This window comes from Eschrichtius robustus, chromosome X, assembly GCF_028021215.1.
Source record: "Eschrichtius robustus isolate mEscRob2 chromosome X, mEscRob2.pri, whole genome shotgun sequence".
NCBI classification, from domain to species: Eukaryota; Metazoa; Chordata; class Mammalia; order Artiodactyla; family Eschrichtiidae; genus Eschrichtius; species Eschrichtius robustus.
Window position 1 is genome coordinate 97882607 of NC_090845.1, and position 22597 is coordinate 97905203.

General features: G+C 38.3%; 1 protein-coding gene across 2 annotated transcripts in view; it reads right to left on the reverse strand.

Annotated features, from left to right (window-relative positions):
* The window catches only part of AMMECR1 (AMMECR nuclear protein 1), a 109015-nt gene that overhangs the window by 18615 nt on the left and 67803 nt on the right, over positions 1 to 22597 (reverse strand). For both annotated transcript variants that reach the window (XM_068534026.1, XM_068534025.1), the window contains one exon: positions 3256 to 3370. In XM_068534026.1, coding sequence (XP_068390127.1) covers positions 3256 to 3370 — 115 coding nt within the window. The remainder of the gene's footprint in view (positions 1 to 3255; positions 3371 to 22597) is intronic.

Here is a 22597-nt window from a genome sequence, read left to right on the forward strand (position 1 = left end):
AGAAATAATTCCAAACTATTAACAGTGGTTATCTGAGAATGGTGTGACCGCAAATGGCTTGCATTTCTTTCTTTATATTTTTTGAATTTTTAAAGTTTTCTTCTTCTTAGAATTACTATATTATTATGGACAGTAGGTTTAAATACATACATATATATGCATATGTGCCTCTTTATTGTGGTAAAATACACATAACATAAAATTTACCATTTTAACCGCTTTAAAGTGTACAATTCAGTGGCATTAAGTACATTCACAATGTTATACAACCATCACTACTATCCAGTTCCAGAACATTATCACCACCCCCAATGGAAACCCTGTACCCATTAAGCAGTCACTTCCCATTCGCCCTGGCAACCACTAATCTGCTGTCTATCTTTATGGATTTGCCTACTCTGGATATTTCATATAAATAGAATCATACAGTATGTGGCCTTTGTGTCTGGCTCTTTTCACTTAGCATAACGTTTTCAAGGCTCATTCCTGTTGTAGCGTGTATCAGTACTTCATTTCTTTTTATGAATAATACTCAACTGAATAATACTCAATTGTATGGCTATAATGCATTTTGTTTATCCAGTCATCTGTTGATAGACATTTGGGTTGTTTCCACCTTTTGGCTATTGTGACTAGTGCTGTTATGAACATTCATGTGTAAGTTTTTGTTTCAACATCTGTTTTCATTTCTTTGGGGTATATACCTAGGAGAGGAATGTTATTGACATATGCTTTTTTTAAAATGTCTTTAATTCTACTTTGGCATTCTGTGTTTAAAGTAGCAATGCTTTTTCAGAATTATTAAGGATAACCCTAATAACATCATTCTTATAATAATACCATTCCATTTTCAATCACTGATTATGGTACATTTGTTTTTAAAGGCCAAATCACGTTCTTTTCAAAAATGTAATTTTCATCCTTATTCTTTGGGAACAAATTTCTTTTATGCTAAATACTTTAAACTATGATGAACTAACTGAAAAGGACAGTCTTTTCCTCTTAGCATAGCCATTCTAGCAGTACCTAAATCACTTTCAAATGCTTGTATATTAAAAGTACAAAAATATATGTATTTTGTTGTTGTTGTTTCTTTAAAAGAAGAGCATCACTAAATAGACATCAATATTTAAACCTTAAGGGATGTATTAAATATACAATACCAAGTAGAAGCATACAGAATCTTCCAGAAATTCAAACTGGCAGATGGTGATCAGAGAGGATAAATACACCCTCAAAGAGTACACAGTACCAATTCTTAGAGTTCTACCTCCCACCCTCCCAACAGAAAGATGATACGTCTCATGAACATAAAAGCCCAATAATATCAAGGTTCATTTTAGCTGTAGACAGTACTTGACGTGGGCTAAAGAAGATGATGGTGTGCTTACCCACACCTATTTAACAACTTTCCCCAGAACACATGCACACACGTTTGTGCAATAAGCATTCATGTACATGCCACACATGCACACTTATGCACACACGAATGCACACCCTCCCCCCAGAACCGTACTTCCGACTCAGTGGCTGCAAGTAAGGGAAGAAGTGTTTCTGTAGCTCAATCATCCCTTAGGTGTCAGGCTTTTTCTGTTATCACTCCCATCCCCACCAATACACACACAGCACCCTGCAATTCAGAAAGCAGGAATAAAATTCTAGCTGGAGAAGAGGGGGTAGTCCCCTTAGAACAGTCAAAGAACCACCCAAACTGTAATATTTGTTAATAAGTAGGGGATATGATTTGGGACCATTTAAAAATGAAGTACTGGGAATATTTCTATAATATCGGTGGACTTCTCTTTATGAAAAATTCAAATAGGAACAATAAAACCTATAGAAAACAGTCAGTTAGGAAATTTTAATCCCATAAAAGATTTTACACACTCCAACTTTCCCAGGATCAACACTATCAACAAATTTTATTTTTTCCTTTAGAAAAAAACCTTAAGATGCTTTCGTATTCTAATAATGCTCCCAAAAAACCCTACCACAAAATGCAGAAAGGAACTCTTTCATCCTACTCTCTGCAGAATTTTTTAAATAGCTCTGGCATAAAAACAATGTTTATATCACAGAGATTTTTTTCAATGAAGATTACGAACTTTATAAATGTGTTTTTCTCTGTGTGGAAAAACTGAATCGCAGTGGAGTAAGTTGTCCAAAGTCTCACAAGGAATGAGGGGAAAGCCAAAAATGAAATTAACTGTCAAGAAAGTGGTCTGTCCACAAAGCAAAATATCTCAGTTATCATGGGGGACAGTCATTCTAAAAAGGCAGTAGAATTAAACATGTTATATCATGATGATACAGTCATGTCATTTATGAGTGTGTGTACACACAAGAATGCCCTGTATATCACTGAATTCCCATTGTTTAATTCTTATAGCACTTACTTCTTCGTGCTTGTGTATACTCCTTTTCTCTGCTATTAGACTCTAAGATGTTTATGGCAGGGACCAAATCTTAACACTTTTGTACATGTAGCACATGCCTTGAATACAGTAAGCAGTCAGGTAACATGGGTATGTTTGCGTGTAAAATTTCATAGACATACACTCAACTAACTCCCCCCAACCACCAAAACAAATCATGGTGAGAACTTTGAACTTCCTTAACAACTCAACCCCACATACTAACGAAGAACAAAAATATGATCAATATAGGCTACTCTGATAATCCCAACGCACAGAGACACCCTAGATATATACCCTTACCTGTTAGTGTGTGTAAATACACAGATTAAGGTAGCCAAGAATGAATTAGCATGGTTTACCTGTAGTTAACCAACACCCTGTTATTATCCATGAGCTGATTTCCCCAACTGGTGTATTATCCTAACCCTTTTGCTCCTTGTTTCTGTGATGTATCCTCTGACCACCTTAACTGCTTGACGGCAGTCATGCCAGAGTGCATTGGAATGGAAATAAGAGGAGAAATAAATTCCAATCAGTCCTGCCTACTACTTGTTAACAGCTTTTATGAGGTGCTGTAGTGAAGTAATAGGATAAAAATGAAGAGCAAATTCAGTTTGGGGGATTAAAACAACACAGGGTACTTTGCCTTTAAAAAAAAAAAAGAAAGAAAAACTCCTTCGCTCACAATCTCATTGATCAGCTGTGAGGTTTATCCAAGTTACTCTCCACCTCCATTACAATAGGAAATGGGCTGAAAGAGTTATTTTCTGGGCCTAATTTTTAAACAATTACTCAGGAGTTACTTTCATTTTTCTTTAAAAATTCTCTATAGCCTTACCTCCCAGTCCAAATAATCACAGACGTCTTCGAAGTTAGTGAGCAGAGACACTGAGCAGAACAGCCGCGGCAGCTCGTCCCTTGTCATTGGGGGAAAACGGCTATCTTTAAGGGCACTGTTGAAAACAAAGCAAGTATTAAAGCAATCACTAGATATGGGAGTTCTTAGTTTCAAAGGCAGGCAACCATTTGAAGAAGGTATGAGATTAAAAAAAAATCTCAGGTGAGAAAGGTGCCCAAATCTTCAAGTGTATTCACAGGCTCCAAAGATTTTAGAAGTCGTTATTTTTGTTCATTCAGTAGATTGTGTTTACTAGCCAATCCTGTGACCAATTCAGTTGTAAAGAGTGAATGATCAATTACATTTCCTGTACAGTTATTTCCTTGTATGTTTCCCTGTTACTTATAGAACCTGACAATGTTTTATTTTACTTTTGAGGAGAATAAAAACCAGAGTAGTGGAAACTCGTGGGAAGACTTCTGGATCTAGCACTGTTGGAAAAAATATATACATATTTCAAGTTGTTAAAAAAAAAGGTTCGTACTAGGTTGGCCAGTTACCATAGAACAGCATATAAAGAGTTCAAAAAGAGATAATTTTATTTTCTTCAAGCAAAAGAAATCAAAGAAAATGAAAATAATCATGCAAATTACACACTAAAAATACAAGGATTTCAGGCCCCCTATAAAGGATAATTCAAGATATGACTCAAAAATTGTGAAACTTCAGGAAATAGGGCTAATCTCAGGAAATAAAATTATGATTAGGAGACCATTAATCACATCAATGGATTTCTGAGTACATCAAGTCTGACTGGACCCTGTAATCAAGGGTAGTGTACCACAGTGCCTAACTCTAGAAAAACCCAACTGTAAAGGACAAAAACGTTGGAAGATCGTAATTCTTCCTACAACAGTAGAATAGACAATGTAGAAAATACAGTAGAAAATACAAAGACACACACACACCACACACACACACACACACACACACACACACACATAGGCACTGTGTGTTCCTTGTACTTTTAAAAGAAACCACTTCCTGGTCAAGAAAACAAACACACCTCTGATTACACACTATATTAATGGCACTGCTGGCATTTGCGCCGTCGCTCTCCAAATGTCCTATAAAGTAGAGCCAGGCTTAGAAAATGTTTTCACAGATTAATCCTTAGAGGTTAAAAACTTAGAGGCTACAAACTGCTTGGGTCATAACAAAGTTCCATGACCTTTGGAAATAATTCCTTTTTCAGTGAGCTCCTCATTGTTGGATTTTCTTTTTTCCATCCCTTCCTTTGCATTCAGAAACTCACTCACTCTATTGTACAAATATACCCCTATGTTTGTAAGTATTTTCAATACATTTTGGTGCTCATTCTATCCTGCTATACAGAGGAAAATGCTCACAGAAAGATAGAGATGTTATATATAAAGCATACATGTTTTTCCCCATTCGAGGAGCCAAGATTAACCAAGAAAATCAGGAAATCTGTGATAATTCATACTCTGAGAACAGCACTTCACTACTTTATAATTTAACAACATAAATTTCCTATGGCTCGGCTTCTTTTATTTTCCAACTGGCAAATAAAGTTTTAAAAAATATTCTCAAGTTCTCATTCAAAGCCAAGATAAAGACATATATGGTGTGTGTGTAACGTCCCCCCAGCCCCAGACCTGCCACAGGAGAGAAGTTCTAAAATACAGACCAGAAGAATCCCATGCATAAAAACCCAAAGGCCAGTCACACTTTCAGTTTTCCTTGTGAAAAGCAAAAGAGGGGAAAAGAGCCTTATACATTAGAATAACATAAAATATAATTTTTAGGGTTATAGATTTTTATTGTGGTAATATACATAACATAAAAACTACCGTTTTAACCATTTTTAAGTGTACATTCCTATGGGATTAAATACATTCACATTGTTGTACAACCACCATCACCAACCATCTCCAGAACGTTTTTCATCTTGCCCAACTGCAACACGGTACCCATTACACACCAGCTCCCCATTCCTCCCTCCTCCCAGCCCTTGGCAAAAATGTTGTAATTTAAATACACTTTTATAATTTCAAATAATTATAGTAATATAGTCGCAAATGTTTTTCATATATAACAGCTTTATTGGCATATAATTCACATACCGTAAAATTCACCCTTTTAATGTACACAGTTCAATGGTTTTTAGTATATTCAGAATTGTACAATCATTACCCCATCCAATTTTAAAACATTTCATCACACCAAAAAGAAACCCTATACCCATTAGGAGTCAGTCCCTATTCTCCCCTCCCCCCAGCTCCTGGCAAGCACTAATCTCCTTTCTGTCTCTATGGATTTGCCTGTTCTGGACATTTTATGTAAGTGGAGTCATACAATATGTGGCCGTTTGTGTCTGGCTTCTTTCACTTAGGATAATGTTTCTGAGATTTTATCCATGTTGTAGCATGTATCAGTACTTAATCCTTTTTTAATATATTTTTTTCTGTTTGATAAATTTGACATGTTACATTTTATAAAAGTACATCATCTTTTTAATTACCCAATAATATTCAATTCTATGGATATATCACATTCTGTTATCCATTTATCTGTTGAAGGACATTTGAGTTATTTCCACTTTTGGGCTACTATGAAGAATGCTGCTATGAACATTCATGTATGAGTTTTTGTGTGGACAATAATGTTTTCATTTCTCTTGGGTAGATACCTAGGAGTGGAATTGCTGGGTCATGTGGTAATTCTATGTTTGACTTTTTTTTTTTTTTTAAAATGGGAATTAATTATTTATTTATTTATTTATTTATTTATTTATTTATTTATTTATTTATTTATTTATTTTTGGCTGTGTTGGGTCTTCGTTTCTGTGTGAGGGCTTTCTCTAGTTGCGGCAAGTGGGGGCCACTCTTCATCGCGGTGCGCGGGCCTCTCACTATTGCAGCCTCTCCTGTTGCAGAGCACAGGCTCCAGACGCGCAGGCTCAGTAATTGTGGCTCACGGGCCTAGTTGCTCCGCGGCATGTGGGATCTTCCCAGACCAGGGCTCGAAGCCGTGTCCCCTGAATTGGCAGGCAGATTCTCAACCACTGCGCCACCAGGGAAGCCCTATGTTTAACTTTTTGAGGAACCATCAAACAGTTTCCCATAGTAGCTGTACCATTCTACATTCCCCCCAGCAATGTACGAGGGTTCCAATTTCCCTACATCCTTGCCAACACCTGTTACTGTCTGGTTTTTTTCATTATAGTGCTAGGCCTCCTTTAATGAAAAGGTTTTTGTATCTAGCTCTAGCTTTTACATTAAAAAAATACACATGTTGAAGTTGCCATGCAGTTAATTTCTCAACACTTTGAGGCAAGTTATTATTTTGTTTATTTCCTAGCAAACCAGTGAAAGGTATATTTTAGCTCAGTGCAATTCAAACTATTTCAAATCAATGAAATTTTCAAGTACCTAAAATGTAACTGAGGATCAGGCTAGCAAGCTTTCCTCGTGATATGGAGCTGGTTGCTCAATCATTTGGGGCTTTTAAAAAAAGAATGTTTAGAACAAAGAGTGAGTGGGAGAGGGCTAGTGTGGCTAATAACATAAATAACAATCATGCCTCGCCATACCAACACTCAAATGTTTTAACTTCAAAACTCTGAAATAGTGAAGGTACATTAATCATGATGGAAACAGCCTGATTTTACAGAAACACTCATTCAAACAAGACTTTTAATTCTTGCATTTTTCATCAACTCTAAGTAACTTTTCATTAAATTCATGAATACAGACAAATTCTAAAAGGCAGGAAGCCCTCAATATCTCTAAATGCAAATTCCTAGGGAAAAGAACTAGCAATGAAAGCCCAGCAAGGATTTAAGGGATTATAAGAAAAAGATGAAAAATGTGGCTGGAGACTGACCTCAGAGCTGCTAGGCTGGTGTGGATGGCTGATAAACAAGAGGATTCAGCTTCTCTCAGCCCCGTTCTCTTTAGTATATAGAATATGTGATGTGGAAGCTGAGCCTTTAGGGAGGCTATGCTGTCTGGAGTCAGGCAGTGACTTGCTCAAGGTGACCCAGCTAGTTAGTGACACAGGTAGGGGTACAACCCAGATTCTCTGACTCAAGTCCGCAATTCTTTCTAGTATCTGTACCTTAGTTGCCACCTTTGACTGGTTTATGGGTTTTTTTTTTTAATTTTAAAATGAAATGCTTGCTTTACTAGGCAATTCTGATCTCATACCTGCAGTGCCTCTGCCTAAAGAAGATAAATAATAATTTAATAGCATTCATTAGTAGCCGAAGGGTAGATAGAGCTAGACTTCCTGTCTACTGGAAATCTGCAGGAGCAAAAAGGACTTTAAAATATTAATATTGTCCATGGAAAGCATTTTATACCAAAGTAGTGTCTGCCAATTTAAATTCTAGGCAGTCTAAGGAACTGACAAAGAAAGAGATCTTGTAATAAACTCGTATGAAGTTCTCTTTGCTACAATAGGAAGCCATTTTCTAGTGTTTAAATATTGCTAGGAAAAAAAAGAACGCTTATGTACAAAAACCTGCGGGCTGCTCCATCACCCATATGATGGATGGCTAAGGTTTAAACAACAGTTTAATTCAATACCAAATTCAAATATATTCAATTCAAATTGGCATCCTCCCAAGAATATATTTCACCTAATTGAGAAGCAGCATTAACATCTGTCAAAGTTAATATCTAATGTTAAATAGCACTTTAATGAAAATGAACGTTAAAAAAAGGAATTAGCTATCAAAGAATCAAAGGGTTTGTGACAGTACCTGGAAACTATGAGGGAAGAAAAACAGCTGAAAAGAGACAAAGCCTTAGATATTGTAAGGCTCATCACAAACAATATAGCATGCAACAGAAATTATTTAAGAATCTAGCCAGCTAGCCATTCACTCACTCATCCATTCATTCCTTTGCTTTCTAAAACACTGATGACCTTAATTGGTTAAACAGTGGAAAGTTACCAAACTGCCGAAGGGCTTCATAATTACAGGCAATCATTTTTCAGGTCAAGGAAGTAATTAAAACTAAAATTAAAAATCCCTGTTTGGATAGGTGAAGAAAAGCAAATCAAGCATACATTAGTCTAAAATTAAGACAAAAACCCCCCCCAAAAAAACAGCTTTTTCACGAGGGGTTTCAATCATCTGGAAATTCTGCCATTCCTCATGTGACAGGTCTGAATTCCAGGAACTTAGAATACTAGAATCCTAAGCCCAAATCTGAAAAGTTATCTATATCCTCTCTTTCACATTAAGTAGCAATGTTAGCTTCCCACCGTTAAAAAAAATAATAGACACAAAACAAAATGCAAAAAAGTTAAGTGACTGTTCATCAAACCTAAGGGTAGAGAGGAGCAACAAAGGACATGGTCATGGTTAAGGAGGGAGGAAGGGAACCTTATTTTGGTGAGAGCTGTGACCCAAAAAAGGGAAATTTTCCATTGTAAGCCATATGTAAAGTGTTACTTAATTGGGAGATGTTTTTCCCCTTTAGAGTAATGAGTACAACCTACCTGCTGCTTGATGAACATTGACATTAAAATTTATTCATTGTAATATATATTTTTAAACATGATATGATGGGTAATTAACAGGGAATAGAGGAAAGAACTAAGGCATGGAACAAAAGGAAGAGAAAGTAGGAAGGTGGGAAAGAAAAAGAAAAAGGAAATATATGCAAGGAAAGATGGATAGGGAGAGAAAACAAGAAGCAGGAAAAGGAAGTGGGAAGCAAAGAAACTTAAACAAATAGAGACACACAAAGGGGCAGAGAGAGAACACAAGGAAGGAAGAGTGGAAGGGTAAGAGGGAGAGGGAAATCCAGTGGGATGGGTGCTGGAGGTTTTCATATATGTTATTTGGCTCCTATCCTACAGGATTCCCTTAGGCTTTAGAGTGTTATCACCTATTGCCCTCCGATTGGCTTAAAGTTCTTGAATTGCTCTAATCTCGAATTCTTAAAAGCCTCTACTCTCTGAGATGGCTACAGCTGCCCAGCAGGAGGGAAAAATACCCTGTGGACTGCATGCTCTGATGACTAGAGCAATATTGTCAAGAATCTGCCTCCTAGCCACAAGCTCCTCACCTTTAAATTAGGAGACGAGGTTGTGAATTTGATTTAGTGGAGTGGAACTACAACTGGAAAATACAAGATACATGAAGAAACATACGGCGAAATGTCTGGCGTATATGGTGGGTATTCCTCATCTCCCTCCATGTAACATCCACATAATGCTTTCCCTGCAGACTTTCTGGGTTTACTTGATACGGTTTTTAGAAGCGAACTGCTAGAAACTGGTTTTTGTTTTAATCATTTCTCTGACAAAATCTTTTAAAATATATTCTACCAGAGTGTAATGGACATAATGAGTCAGGTTCATCTTTAAGACTCAATATGACTTGGGTCATTCATTACGGTACTGAAACAGTGCTCTCAATGTCGTCTTGGCAATAAAAAAAAAAATCTGTGCGTATGGAAAACAGATTAACAGTATGACCACCAGCAAGTTCCATCTTGGGAAATCTGAAAGCGTGAGATAGTCTCTACTTTTAAGAGAATGTAACACAAAAGTAACCTGTCATAGACTTTCAAAGTTTCTAGGGATCTTGTCTCTGTGTTCTCTAAGTTAGGATACTATAAAACTGAACTACCTCTCGAATTGGATTAAATGTAAATTTTATTGCCTTTCTCGTAGAATCTAGAAAAACTTCCACAACCCTGAACAAGTTATTATTTCCCCAGGGCCATCAAAAGCACTTCTCCAAGGTGTAATAACTGTGACTTACTGCCAATAAACGTAGCTCCTAAAAATGAAAACTTGAAGTCATCATTAATACATGAGCCTTATTTCACAGTCCTATAGAACACAGCACAGGAGAATGAATGGCCAAGAGCTTGGATTCTAGAGTCAGACATAACTACATTTGGATCCTGGCTCCACTGCGCACTAACTGTGTGACATCTGGGCAAGTCTCTTAACCTGTGCCAGCCTCCATGTCCTCATCTATAAAATGGGGATAATACTAGTACCTTCCTCACAGAGCTACTGTGGCAAGTGGACAAAATAATAATACCTGCAGAAGTGCCTTACATACACCAGGTGCTCAATAAGTAGTGGCTGTCAAAGAACTTTGGTCCTCGGCATATTTGTTAAGTTTATGCCCACAGGGCTGCCTCCATATCATGGTTCTGGTGAAAAGAATGGAGCCCCAGGACGAAGATTGACCATTCAACCTTATGATGAGAAGGTCTAAGCAAGTTATCTGCTCTAGAAATTTACTGTGACCATCTAAAGGGGATAATGGCTACCCTTTCAGGTTCTGGTGTTTCTGAGAAGCCTTCATTTCATTTTCTTTCATTTTCAAAATACTTATTAAGGCTATATGCCTTTTATTAAGTGAAGAGCCACAGAGGATATAAGAATAGTAGATTACAAAATAATATATGAATATGTGTAAAAGACTTCGACAGGAAGGCTGAGAGGAATGGTCAGACAAGGTTTAGCGTCTTTCCTGGAAGCATCTGTTTTACACTCTCTGCTACTGGTTTACTTGTTACCAAGTGACCCAGAATTGCAAGTAAATTTACAGAAATTAAATGTATACACATTTTTTTTTCTAGTAAGAAATCTACTACATCAAGCGAGGTACTTCTTCATCAAAAATTTCCATGATCCTGCAGCCATGCATTCACATGTTGCTTTGTAATGTAACTCTTAGATTTCCTGAGCTAGGTTTTAAAAAATCTCCAGGGCAGGGATTGGCTTTTTTACTTCCATACAAAAAAAAAAAAAAATGTTTACCGAGAGATGTAGTTCCCTGAACGGTACTCAATTAGCCTTCAATGGATTTAGATATGTTATTCTCTATCCTACTGGATATGCTCCAGCAAAGTCCTTAGGAAAAACAAAACAAAACAAAAATACTCTCTAAGCAGCAGACAGAGAATGAGAGCTGAGAAGCTCCATGCTTTCCTCATCTAACCCAATGGTCTCCAAACTGTTTTGACTGAGCATTCTTATCAGTAGAAGTCTGAGCACACATCCTCAATATGTATATTTATTTATAAAATACATACGTGTACCACTGTCATGTATAGCTAATATATCCAAAGCATAGTATAGACTTAAATAAGTTTTGTTGTTAAAAAAAACAGTGGGTATAAATACATATTTCAAATAATGTTCTTGATAATTTCCTTCTTATTTGGGGGCTGACATCTTGTCAGGTCTGATTAGATCATCTTCATTTTTACTTGATGACTTGGCCGACCAAGTTACAAGGCGACTTGCAGGAGAAGTGGCAGCTAGCTCCACCTTTTTCTTGTCCTTGCCTTGTGCTTGTAGTATGACTATTATCGTCACTCCATTGTTCCTTTGCAGGAATCTTAAGCCACTTGTCCATCCGGAGTGGCTTTATCTAGCTTTAGCTAACCTATGCACAATGGTCAAATGGTTTAAGAAGATTCCTGCAAAGAAACCACAAGTTGAAAATAATACTACTTCAGTACTTTCTTATATTTTAGATAAAAAGATCATAAATAGAATTTCTAATCTTTTCTTCCTGCCCCACAGTGGATCATCTGGGTGCACCCCTCTTAGGAGACTGCTAATCTAAAGCTCTTAATCAAGTTCTAAGAAACTGGTCCTCCTAATATACTTAGACATGACACTATGAGCAAAAAGAGCTTTAAATACAAAAGAGCCAATATCTATGGAGCGCCTGCCGTGAGCCAGGTGTTAGACGTGTATTATCTTGTTGAGTCCTCAAAACAACCCCATTTTGTAGATGAGGAAACCGAGGTTCACTGAGTTCAGTGAGATTAAGCAACTTGCCCAAGGTCACAAAAACAGGTAAGAGAGTTGACATTTGAACTCTAGGCTGCCTGCCCCTATGGCCCATTCTCTTTTCACAGCACCGCTTCTAGAATGTTAGCAAATCAACTTCAGTATATGCACATTCAGTCAGTTTTAAGGAATTTTCCCCCCAATTAATGCTTCTCCTGAGGTTTAACTGGATGCTTTAGGTTATAAGTGTGGGCAAGTTCTGCAACGGAGATAAATGGTACTTTTTTAGTGAAAGTTTTGGCTTGTTTTTGTTCTCTTCTTTCTCCATTTTGATCTTGGTGACTCAGAGCTGCTGTCATTGAAAAACATCTGTTTTATCTAAATTTAATAAGCCCTATTAGTGGGACACTAAGCCTTCCCTTATTCTGAAGCCTTTCCACAATTTGAAATTTAATCTACTGGAAGTCATAATAGCGTTACCAAAGTACTAGTTTCGGACATATCTAGGCTGGCGGGCCTGTTTCTGATTTTTAACTTTGCTTTTCCAACGTGAATGAATAAGCCCTCTCATACTCACCACAAGAGTCATGCAATTTTTTTTTTCCTTCCCTCTTTCCATGGTAATCAAATCTATAAATTAAACTCTGTAAACTGCAAAACATATGGTGTCACTCTAACTTGTGTGCCGTGTGTGAAGGTGGCTTGGTCTTACCCACTGTGCGTGTGTGTGTGTGTGTTTACTGTGCTTTCTTAAACTCTTGTCAGTTCTAGATGGTGCAGGCCTGCTGAGAGCTAGCATGCTGGTTCTTATTGTGGGGGCTGTCTCTGATTTTCTCAGATGTCTCTGACAGGGGACTAAAGGTAACCAAGGAAAAGGGTTAAGTCAGTCTTGAAGATGAGGTCCAAAATCAACTTATCAACTCGGTCCTGCTGAGGAAGCGGGAGCGAAGGACTCCAGTCCTCTCCACTGCCTCAACCGAGATGTTTTTCATCTTTATTTTCCTTCTCTTCTTCCCCTCCCCCACCTTCTGGATGTTTTCCTCCTTTTCTTCCTCTTCTTACTCTACCAAGGAAAGGAAGAAAGAATTGTAAAATGTCACAAGAAGGAGATGAAAGAGAAGAACGGGGCTGGCGGGGAGGGATGGGAACATTAAGTAAGGCAGCTGCCATTGGGTCAAGATGACCCATTCCATTCCGTACTGGCTTTAATGTTCTATTTCAGCCTTCGGGAAGTAGATGAGTGATGGTGACAGAGGAAGGTACACAATCCACTGCCTGTTTCTTTCTGGGGTTTTAAGGATACCCTTGAAGAGCAGAAGGATGGGGGTTGGGATGAAAAGTCAAGGGCCTCACCCCCAGAAGCCTAGCTGCTTCACCACACAACGGTTCCAGAATCAGTTTCTTTGATCTGTGTAATTTCCAACGACGTATATCTCTACAATGAAGCATAACTACACGCCTGTTTTTAAGGCCTCTGTAACTTTCCTTACATTCGTTTAAATGGAACTACCTTAATTTTTATCACTATGTGGTATCTTTAGGGGAAAGTTTCCTTTAAATCATTCATATCACCTTTGTTTTATATGATTCTTCATGGAATTTCTAAAGGGTCTTCACATCTTCTATCCTGACGCTCAAAACAGCCTCATGAAGTTGACAAGCTAATGCTACATTATATTAGAAACCATAATAGGTGTTCCTCCAAGAACAAGACCCCCTATAGTCACAGAGTCACGAAATGTCAGAGCTACAAGCACTTAGAGACCATCTAGTCCACACCCTTCACTTGACATCTGGGGGAACTGGAGCAGAAAGTGACGTGCCCAAAGTCACACAGCTACTGAGCAGTGGAGTCGGGACTCATCTGCTGCATCTCCCGACTTCCCTTGTCCCCCATCCACTCATCTTTCCTGTATTCTTTCACATGTTTGTTGACCAACTCTGTTCTAATCCAATAATACTCTACCAGGGATGTACGGAGTAGGAAGAAGAAAATGATGCCAAAGGCACCGGGGAATAGCTAGAACAATAAAGCAGTGAGCTTCGCAACACTGCCAGGCCCCTGGGACTTGCCAGCATGCTGAAGTCACGCAGAACCTACAAACTGAGCAGATAAGGGTGAGGGAGCAGCAGAGCACAAATGCTGTGCTGTGAGGGCAGCGAACGCAGTCATCACTACTGCCCTCCTCTGCGTTTCTAATCCATTCCCTCCTCACCTCTCTTTATAGTAGGTGTTGCTCTCTCCTTGTTGTGCTTTCCCCTTGTTCTTTTCGCCCTTGCAGTCTGGGCCATCCATTCTGGCCCGTCATTTCTCCCTAGCTGCTGAGCTACATAGAAGAATCGCACAACAGAAAAGTTATACATTTTTAAAATAAGATATTTAATTCCCTTTTATCAAGCTCTCGCAACTAGAGAATCTGTCCTTGTTGTAAATGCCACACTATGTTCTGATTGTGTGTATATAAATATGTCAGACTATAAGCTCGTCAGGGCAAGGTAACCTCAATGCCCATTTTCCAGTAAATAGCACACCACCATGCAAGGATCCGGCACAGGAGAAATATGTCGTTCTTCATGTATTGCTAAAGCCCTCGGACTTTAATCCAATCTACCTTCCTGTCTCTTAACTTGGAAAAGATTTTTACTTTATTCCTTTCAACAAATGTTTAAAGTGAGCCTGGTCGAAGAGAAAAGGATATTTTAACGCTTCATCTCTTGCTTGGTTTATATCTTGATAAATCTAATTTTCAAAGGCAAAGAAAAATTTCACATGTATAGTTTCCCATTCTATTACCATTAAAAATTACATAATTCTCCCATTGAAGAGGTCCTACTCTGATTTTGTTTCCATGAGACAAGCACATGGGGTAATGAAATATGTTGGAAAAGCTTCACAATATGCTGTTGAAATAACAACAATTGCTGATTCTGTACTGCAGTACATATTAGGAAAACCACAATAGATACTAAAAGGAAACTGCATCATTTGGGGATGGAAAAAATGCAATGGATAAAAGCCATGCAATTTAAATTACAGTCATGTGACAATAGCTCTGTCCCCCACAGCAGCAAAACTTGCAGTGAATAAGTGGCAGTCCTAATGATTACTGATGGAAGAGAATATCTATGACCGTGAACTAATTAATGCAGCAAATATTTATTGAGTGCTTGCTATATGCCAAGTACAAGTCTACACATAGGGGCATAGTCTGTTCAACTGCAGTCCTGTGGAACACCTTCCCTCATAGAAGTTTCGCTATGGTACAACTGGCGTTTACATGAGCAACTCAGAGTACCTAATGATAAATACAAGTCTCAAACTAAGTCATGTGTTAGAGACATTAAAAAAAAGAGAGAGAGAAAGAGAGAGAGAAAGAGAACGGCACTTAAACTCACAGTGCCGTACTACTTTTAACTTTATGGATACTAGGCTACATATAGAGAATCTACTAGGCTAAGAAAAACCCTACAGAAACTCAAAAACTAGGTTTTTGACTACTTACACCTATGCGTGTGTTATATGTATAATTTCATTGGACCGTCAGCTCCTTGAGTGTGATGATGATGATGTGCCCACTTCTGCCCACCACTGTATACCCGGTGCCCAGCATGCAGTAGCTAGTGAGTCAATATTTAATGAGTGAAAGAAAGAATATAGGAAGGTAGTCTCACATCATTGCATATTTAATAAACATCTATTGGCAATATAATAAACATTAAATGGCCCCACTGGTTATAGTTTATTAAACAGTCAACATTCCCCTATACTCTAAATAATATCCTTTTATCCATCAACTTAAAAACTGTCCACTAAAGTGTGTTTTCCTCTGTTTAGTATCTCTTAAATGCTGTTCATTTAGAAGGTGGTAAATGGTGTTTTGAGTCTTTAGTCAGATTACCGTGCATTCACAGTGCAGCACAGTTTGGCGACATTTTTCAATCTAGAACTCATAGACTGCTATAAATAGATAATAATCTACTTCCACGATAGAGTTACAGAGTTGCTTTGATCTCACAGGCCTTCCCTCCCCCCCACCCCCCACCCCCCACCCCACCCCCCGCAGAAAACACAGGTGCTTTGCAACCTGGAAGAGCTCAGTGGCCTCTTATGTTTGTGCAGTGATTATTACTACTATTTTGCTGTAGTTTGGAACATATAGGGAGGGACCCATATTACTCATCTATTTTTTTATGCCTTTCACACCTTCTTATAAAGGAACATCTTATGAACTGGATGAATCACAAGTCAGCAAGGGCAGGCATAGAAAAAAGAAGCACAAGGTAACAGTCTCTCTAAATGAACATGGGTCTAAAAGAAATCAGATGTCAGTTCACAAATTAAAAAAAAAATCCTCTGCCTACTCTTCCGGTTCTCTGTGGGATTTCAGGTGAGTAAGCGTCTAAGGGGGAAAGGGGACTTGTTGGAAATCAACCCTCAGAGGCAATGAGAATGATCTAGAGGGAGAAGAGCTGACTCTGGAGAAGATGGGTGGACCTGTGATGCCCCTCTGGTGGGGCTGGCAGAACGCTCGTCAACTGAGACATTCTGACAACCCACCGGGCTGATGGGGGTTAAAGAATTAGTACGCACCAGCACAGATTCCCTCAATCACATTAGACTTTAACATTCCCAGGTCTGGTTTGCCTTTTACAAGAAATAATGGTTTAGAATGCTGCTCAGAGCCCGCTCCACAAATCTGAGAGGCCAAGTTGTAGCACCTCATTTTCCTTTGCTCTCCCTCCGCCATGTAACTAAAAGCCACTTCTTAGACTTTGGTAAACAAAGTGAAGGAAACTGAGAGAGTATTTTCTGCGGACTTAACTTTCCTGGAAATAATTATCAGTGATGGAAAACAAACTCTTCGTAGCAGAATAAAACGTCATTAATTTGAGCTCCACTCATTCAAAATCTGTGCTAATTCAAACAGACCTAGGCTGACAGGAAAAGAAGGGTCTGCTCCGCTAAGCAAATCAACTTTGTAATTAAGGTTGGAAGAGAAGTACAGGACTGGCTGAAAGAGAAACTATTTTCAGAACTTTAGAATTAACCATCTACGTGCACTGTAACATCATAATTACACATTTGTGTGTGTGTGTGTGTGTGTGTGTGTGTGTGTGTGTAGATGAAAAAGCAGATCTCTGGAAGACTTCTATTTAATAACACTCAGCCCATTTGGAGTTACCTGTGTCACTAAACCAAGCAGAACTGTTTTTAAAAGAAATATTGCATTCATTCTTTATTGATCATTCTGGACTTCCTGCAATTATTTTGAATTTGGGAGCTCTGACTTCTACTTTGGTGTTGCTAGGCTACTCGCCTACAGTTGTGGTCACGGTCAAAGACCCTCTGAGTACAAGTCTTAACGGGAGATCACACTAGTCACTGAATCAGAAATATGGCCCAAGCCTCCTGACTGAGTTCAATCACTTCCTTACTGTCTGACCTAAAGAAGTCACCAACTTTTAATACCTTGGGTTACATCTAGCTATAAAACAGGGGGGAGAGAGAACAACAACAGCAAAAAGAAGCCTTATATCCCTTAGATTAGAGGCCTACACGCCAGAACAAACAAAATCAAAGGGAAAGCAACAAAGTCCTTGGGAAACCTAAATACTCAGTCATTATGAAACAAATATCAAATGAAAGTCCAACAAAGTAGCATCACTCTCCAAAGGAAGGACTCCTGAGGCTGTTACTCCTCACACCGCCATACTGGCTCTAACTTCACTAGCACAGGGCAGACTTCCAGCTCCCCCTGTGAACATGGCTCACTGCCTGAGAGGCCTGGTTACCTTGTCACAAGTTTAGGTATGACCACTCTAATAATATTGTAAGCTCCCGGATTCCTACCAGTTTCCCTTAAGCACAAGACACGCAGAACTAGCACATCATGGGTGGCTACACTACTAATTTCGCTTGGGTTGAGGTGATAAGACTCCCTCTTTTCATATACAGAACTGTAAATCAGAGCAGTAGGATTTTTTTTTTTTAAAAAAAGGTGCCCAAATTTCTAGTTTCTATAGAGACTCTGAAAATACCAGAACCACGAAATGTGTTTGCTTAAGAAAATTTGGGACACTAAAATTGAGAGGTGTCCCACAAGAATACTGAATAAAATAATCATAGGTCAATGTTCCAACAAAAGTGAAATGCTAGCCAGTAAATTTTACAGGGAAAAATGTTCTTTGAAATGGTTTTGGGCAAGAAAGTCTATACTCTCTTTTTTTAAAAAAAATTTATTTTATATTAGAGTATAGTTGATTTACAATGTTGTGTTAGTTTTAGGTGTACAGCAAAGTGATTCAGTTATACATATATATATATATATATATATATATATATATCCATTCTTTCTCAGATTCTTTTCCCGTATAGGTTATTACAGAATACTGAGTAGAGTTCCCTGTGCTATACAGTAGGTCCTTGTTGATTATCTATTTTTTATATAGTAGCCTGTATATGTTAATCCCAAACTCCTAATTTACATACTCTCTTTTAAAACACAGGTCTCTTAATGCAAATCAAAACTACAATGAGGTTTCACCTCACTCTGGTCAGAAGGGCCATCATTAAAAAGTCTACAAATAACAAATGCTGGAGAGGGTGTGGAGAAAAGGGAACCCTCCTACACTGCTGGTGGGAATGTAAATTGGTGCAGCTACTGTGGAAAATAGTATGGAGGTTCCTTTAAAAAGTAAAAATAGAGTTGCCATATGATCCTGCAATCCCACTCCTGGGCGTATATCCAGAGAAAACTGTAATTTGAAAAGATACATGCACCGCAATGTTCATAGCAGCACTATTTACAATAGCCAAGACATGGAAGCAACCTAAATGTCCATCGACAGAGGAATGGATAAAGAAGAGGTGGTATATATATATATACAATGGAATACTACTCAGCCATAAAAAGGAATGAAATAATGCCATTTGCAGCAACATGGATGGCCCTAGAGATTATCATACTAAGTGAAGTAAGTCAGACAGAGGAAGATAAATATCATATGATATCACTTATATGTGGAATCTAAAAACATGATACAAATGAACTTATTTACAAAACAGAAACAGACTCACAGACATAGAAAACAAACTTGTGGTTACCAAAGGGGAAAGGGGATGGGGAGGGATAAATTAGGAGTTTGGGATTAGCAAATACAAACTACTATATATGAAATAAACAACAAGGTCCTACTGTATAGCACAGGGAACTATATTCAATATCCTGTAATAAACCATAATGGAAAAGAATATGAAGAAGAATATGTATATATATGTACAAGTGAATCACTCTGCTGTACACCAGAAACTAACACAACATTGTAAATCAACTATACTTACTTCAATTTAAACAAATAACAAACGATCAAACAAACAAAAAACCATAGGTCTCTTTATCTACTGGGTTGATCATCTGTGTCAATCTCTGTATCAGTGTTAAAATGAGAGCTATGAGAGGGTCCACAGTCTCAAAATCATCTACAACTGGACACCATAAGCTTGTGACTCTTTTTTTTTCCATTTATAAAATCAATTTATTCATATATAGGTTTTTTTGGTAACATCTTTATTGGAGTATAATTGCTTTACATTGTTGTGTTAGTTTCTGCTGTATAACAAAGTGAATCAGCTATACGTATACCTATATCCCCATACCCTCTCCCTCTTGAGCCTCCCTCCCACCCTCCCTATCCCACCCCTCCAGGTGGTCACAAAGCACCAAGCTGATCTCCCTGTGCTATGCGGCTGCTTCCCACTAGCTATCGATTTTACATTTGGTAGTGTATATGTGTCCATGCCACTCCCTCGCTTCGTCCCAGCTTGCCCTTCCCCCTCCCCGTGTCCTCAAGTCCATTCTCTACGTCTGCGTCTTTGTTCCTGTCCTGCCCCTAGGTTCTTCAGAACCATTTTTTTTTTTCAGATGAGAATTTTACTTTTGAAATTATGCCTGGTATAGGCAAATATTTAAGGTGGTCAGCAAACACAAGACACAAGCCAACTGCTGGGCCGAGTGTGAGGTAGCTCCGAGTTGTTCCGGTCTGGGAGGGTTTTTCTGTGGAAGATCATAGAAGGCATAATCCATACCCAGATAAAACTAAGCACTGGCGATTAATTTTCTAAAGAAATATTAAGAAACAAATGTAGTCATAATACAGATTGGACACTTGTCTAATATTGTTTCACTACTACTTAATGCTGGACTATTACAATGCATTAGCATTAAAATAAATGTTTGCAATCTTTTATTTGAAGATGGTTCTTTGAACCATGTATACAACAGCAACCATCCTGTGATCTTCACTACATTTCAGGGCTTCCCTTCCTTTTGGAAAATACAAGTCGACATTTGTACCTAAGGAACCATCTAAATAATCTTGTGGGATTAGCTGTTCATGCTCACTGTACTATACGAACACTGCTCAAAACTCAGTGACCCTGGCTGATACCTGGAAATGTTATTTTCTTTGTTAATGGAAATTACTGCAGTAGGGGCTGGATTCATTGACTCCAGGAAACTGCCCCCATAGGCAGCTTTGACAGTCTAGGCCAGTCGAGGAAGCCGAAGTGTCACAGGGCACTCCTACACATACGGCAGAGGACCCCTTGGATAGAATTACCCCAGTCTAAGAGTTTCAGAGTTAGGACATCAGTCAGCTACAATATAAAAACAATTCTTCTAAATTGGAATCATGTTCACAAAACATCTGGCAAGTTCCCCAAAGGAGAAAAGATTACCCAGAAGTACTGCTAAATAGATGGAAGAGAAGATGCTGACTTTTATCATAATACAAAATTCAGTCAGTTTCCATCATCCTAGACAAATTAACAGATGTGCTGTTTACCTTTAAGGAAGCCTGGAATCTATTTTAATTCAGCCTTGAAACCCAGACATTCTTAGGTAATAAGTACAGATATTTAAATTCCATAACAACCATCCAGTGTTTACAAACATTTATTTCTTTATAGATTTCTCATCCACAAAATGTATATTTAGTTAGAAAAGGAATTTTGAGGGTTTAGTTGTACATTAACAAATGTCTCAACATCAATGTTTTTTCAAGCAAGCGTAGCCTATAAAAATTATCTTTTATTTTCTGAGTTTTGCTTTGTGGCATGGGCTAAAAGAAAATAATGATATCAAGGATCTTGTTCCTCTATTTTCCTTATTATGCCTTTATATAAAATAATATATTAAATAATAATACTATCCGATAAAATAATATATATATTTTTTTAAGTGAAGGAGATTAAGAAGTATCAATACAAACTTCCAGTTGCAAAATAAATGAGTCACAGGAATGAAATGTACAGTGTGGGGAATATAGTCAATAATTACCTAATATCTTTGCACGGTGACAGGTGGTAACTAGAGTTATCACGGTGATCATTTTGAAATGTATAGAAATATCAAACCACTATGTTGTGCAACAGGAACTAACACACTGTTGTACGACAACTGTACTTCAAAAACAAACTCATAGGGAAGGAGATGAGATTTGTGGCTACCAGAGGTGGGGGTGAGGGGAGGGGGAATTGGATGAAGGCAGTCAAAGGCAAAAACTTCCAGTTATAAGATAAATAAGGACCAGGGATGTAATGTACAACATGATAAAGATAATTAGCACTGCTGTATGTCATATATGAAAGTTGTTAAGAGAGTAAATCCTAAGAGTTCTCGTCACAAGGAAAAACTTTTGTTTCTTTTTCTTTTCCTTTTATCTGTATGAGACGATGGATGCTCACTAAACTTACTGTGGTCACCATTTCATGATATGTGTAAGTCAAGTCATGATGCTGCACACCTTAAACTTAAAAAGTGCTGTATGGCGGGGCTTCCCTGGTGGCGCAGTGGTTGAGAATCTGCCTGCTAATGCAGGGGACACGGGTTCGAGCCCTGGTCTGGGAAGATCCCACGTGCCGCGGAGCAACTAGGCCCGTGAGCCACAACTACTGAGCCTGCGCGCCTGGAGCCTGTGCTCCGCAACAAGAGAGGCCGCGACAGTGAGAGGCCCACGCACCGCGATGAAGAGTGGCCCCCGCTTGCTGCAACTAGAGAAAGCCCTCGCACAGAAATGAAGACCCAACACAGCCAAAAATAAATAAATTTTTTTAAAAAGTGCTGTATGGCAATTATACCTCAGCAAAACTGGAGGAAAACAGAAGTGAAATAAGACAATAACACATTAAAGAGGATACGTCACTCTCACTACCGTTGAAAGGAAACAATTTTCAATAAAATTTTAATTTAAAAAATCTTCAAGGCTCAAATTCAGAAAAAAAAGATAACCTAAGATTAAAGCCAAAATTACTTTGGCATTAAAAATGACTCTTCTACAAGCAACGTGTCAAACATGTACCTCTTCCCGTGTTGCCTATCACTTGTAACTGTGCCATCTCCCCGTCACATAAGAAAGAACCTTTGGAGCCATCGTCAACTCTTCCCTTTACCTTACTCCCCACATACAGTCTCATCTTGTTCTATAACTACCATGTCTCTGTTATAAGTCTCTTTACATCCTTCCTGCTACTAAT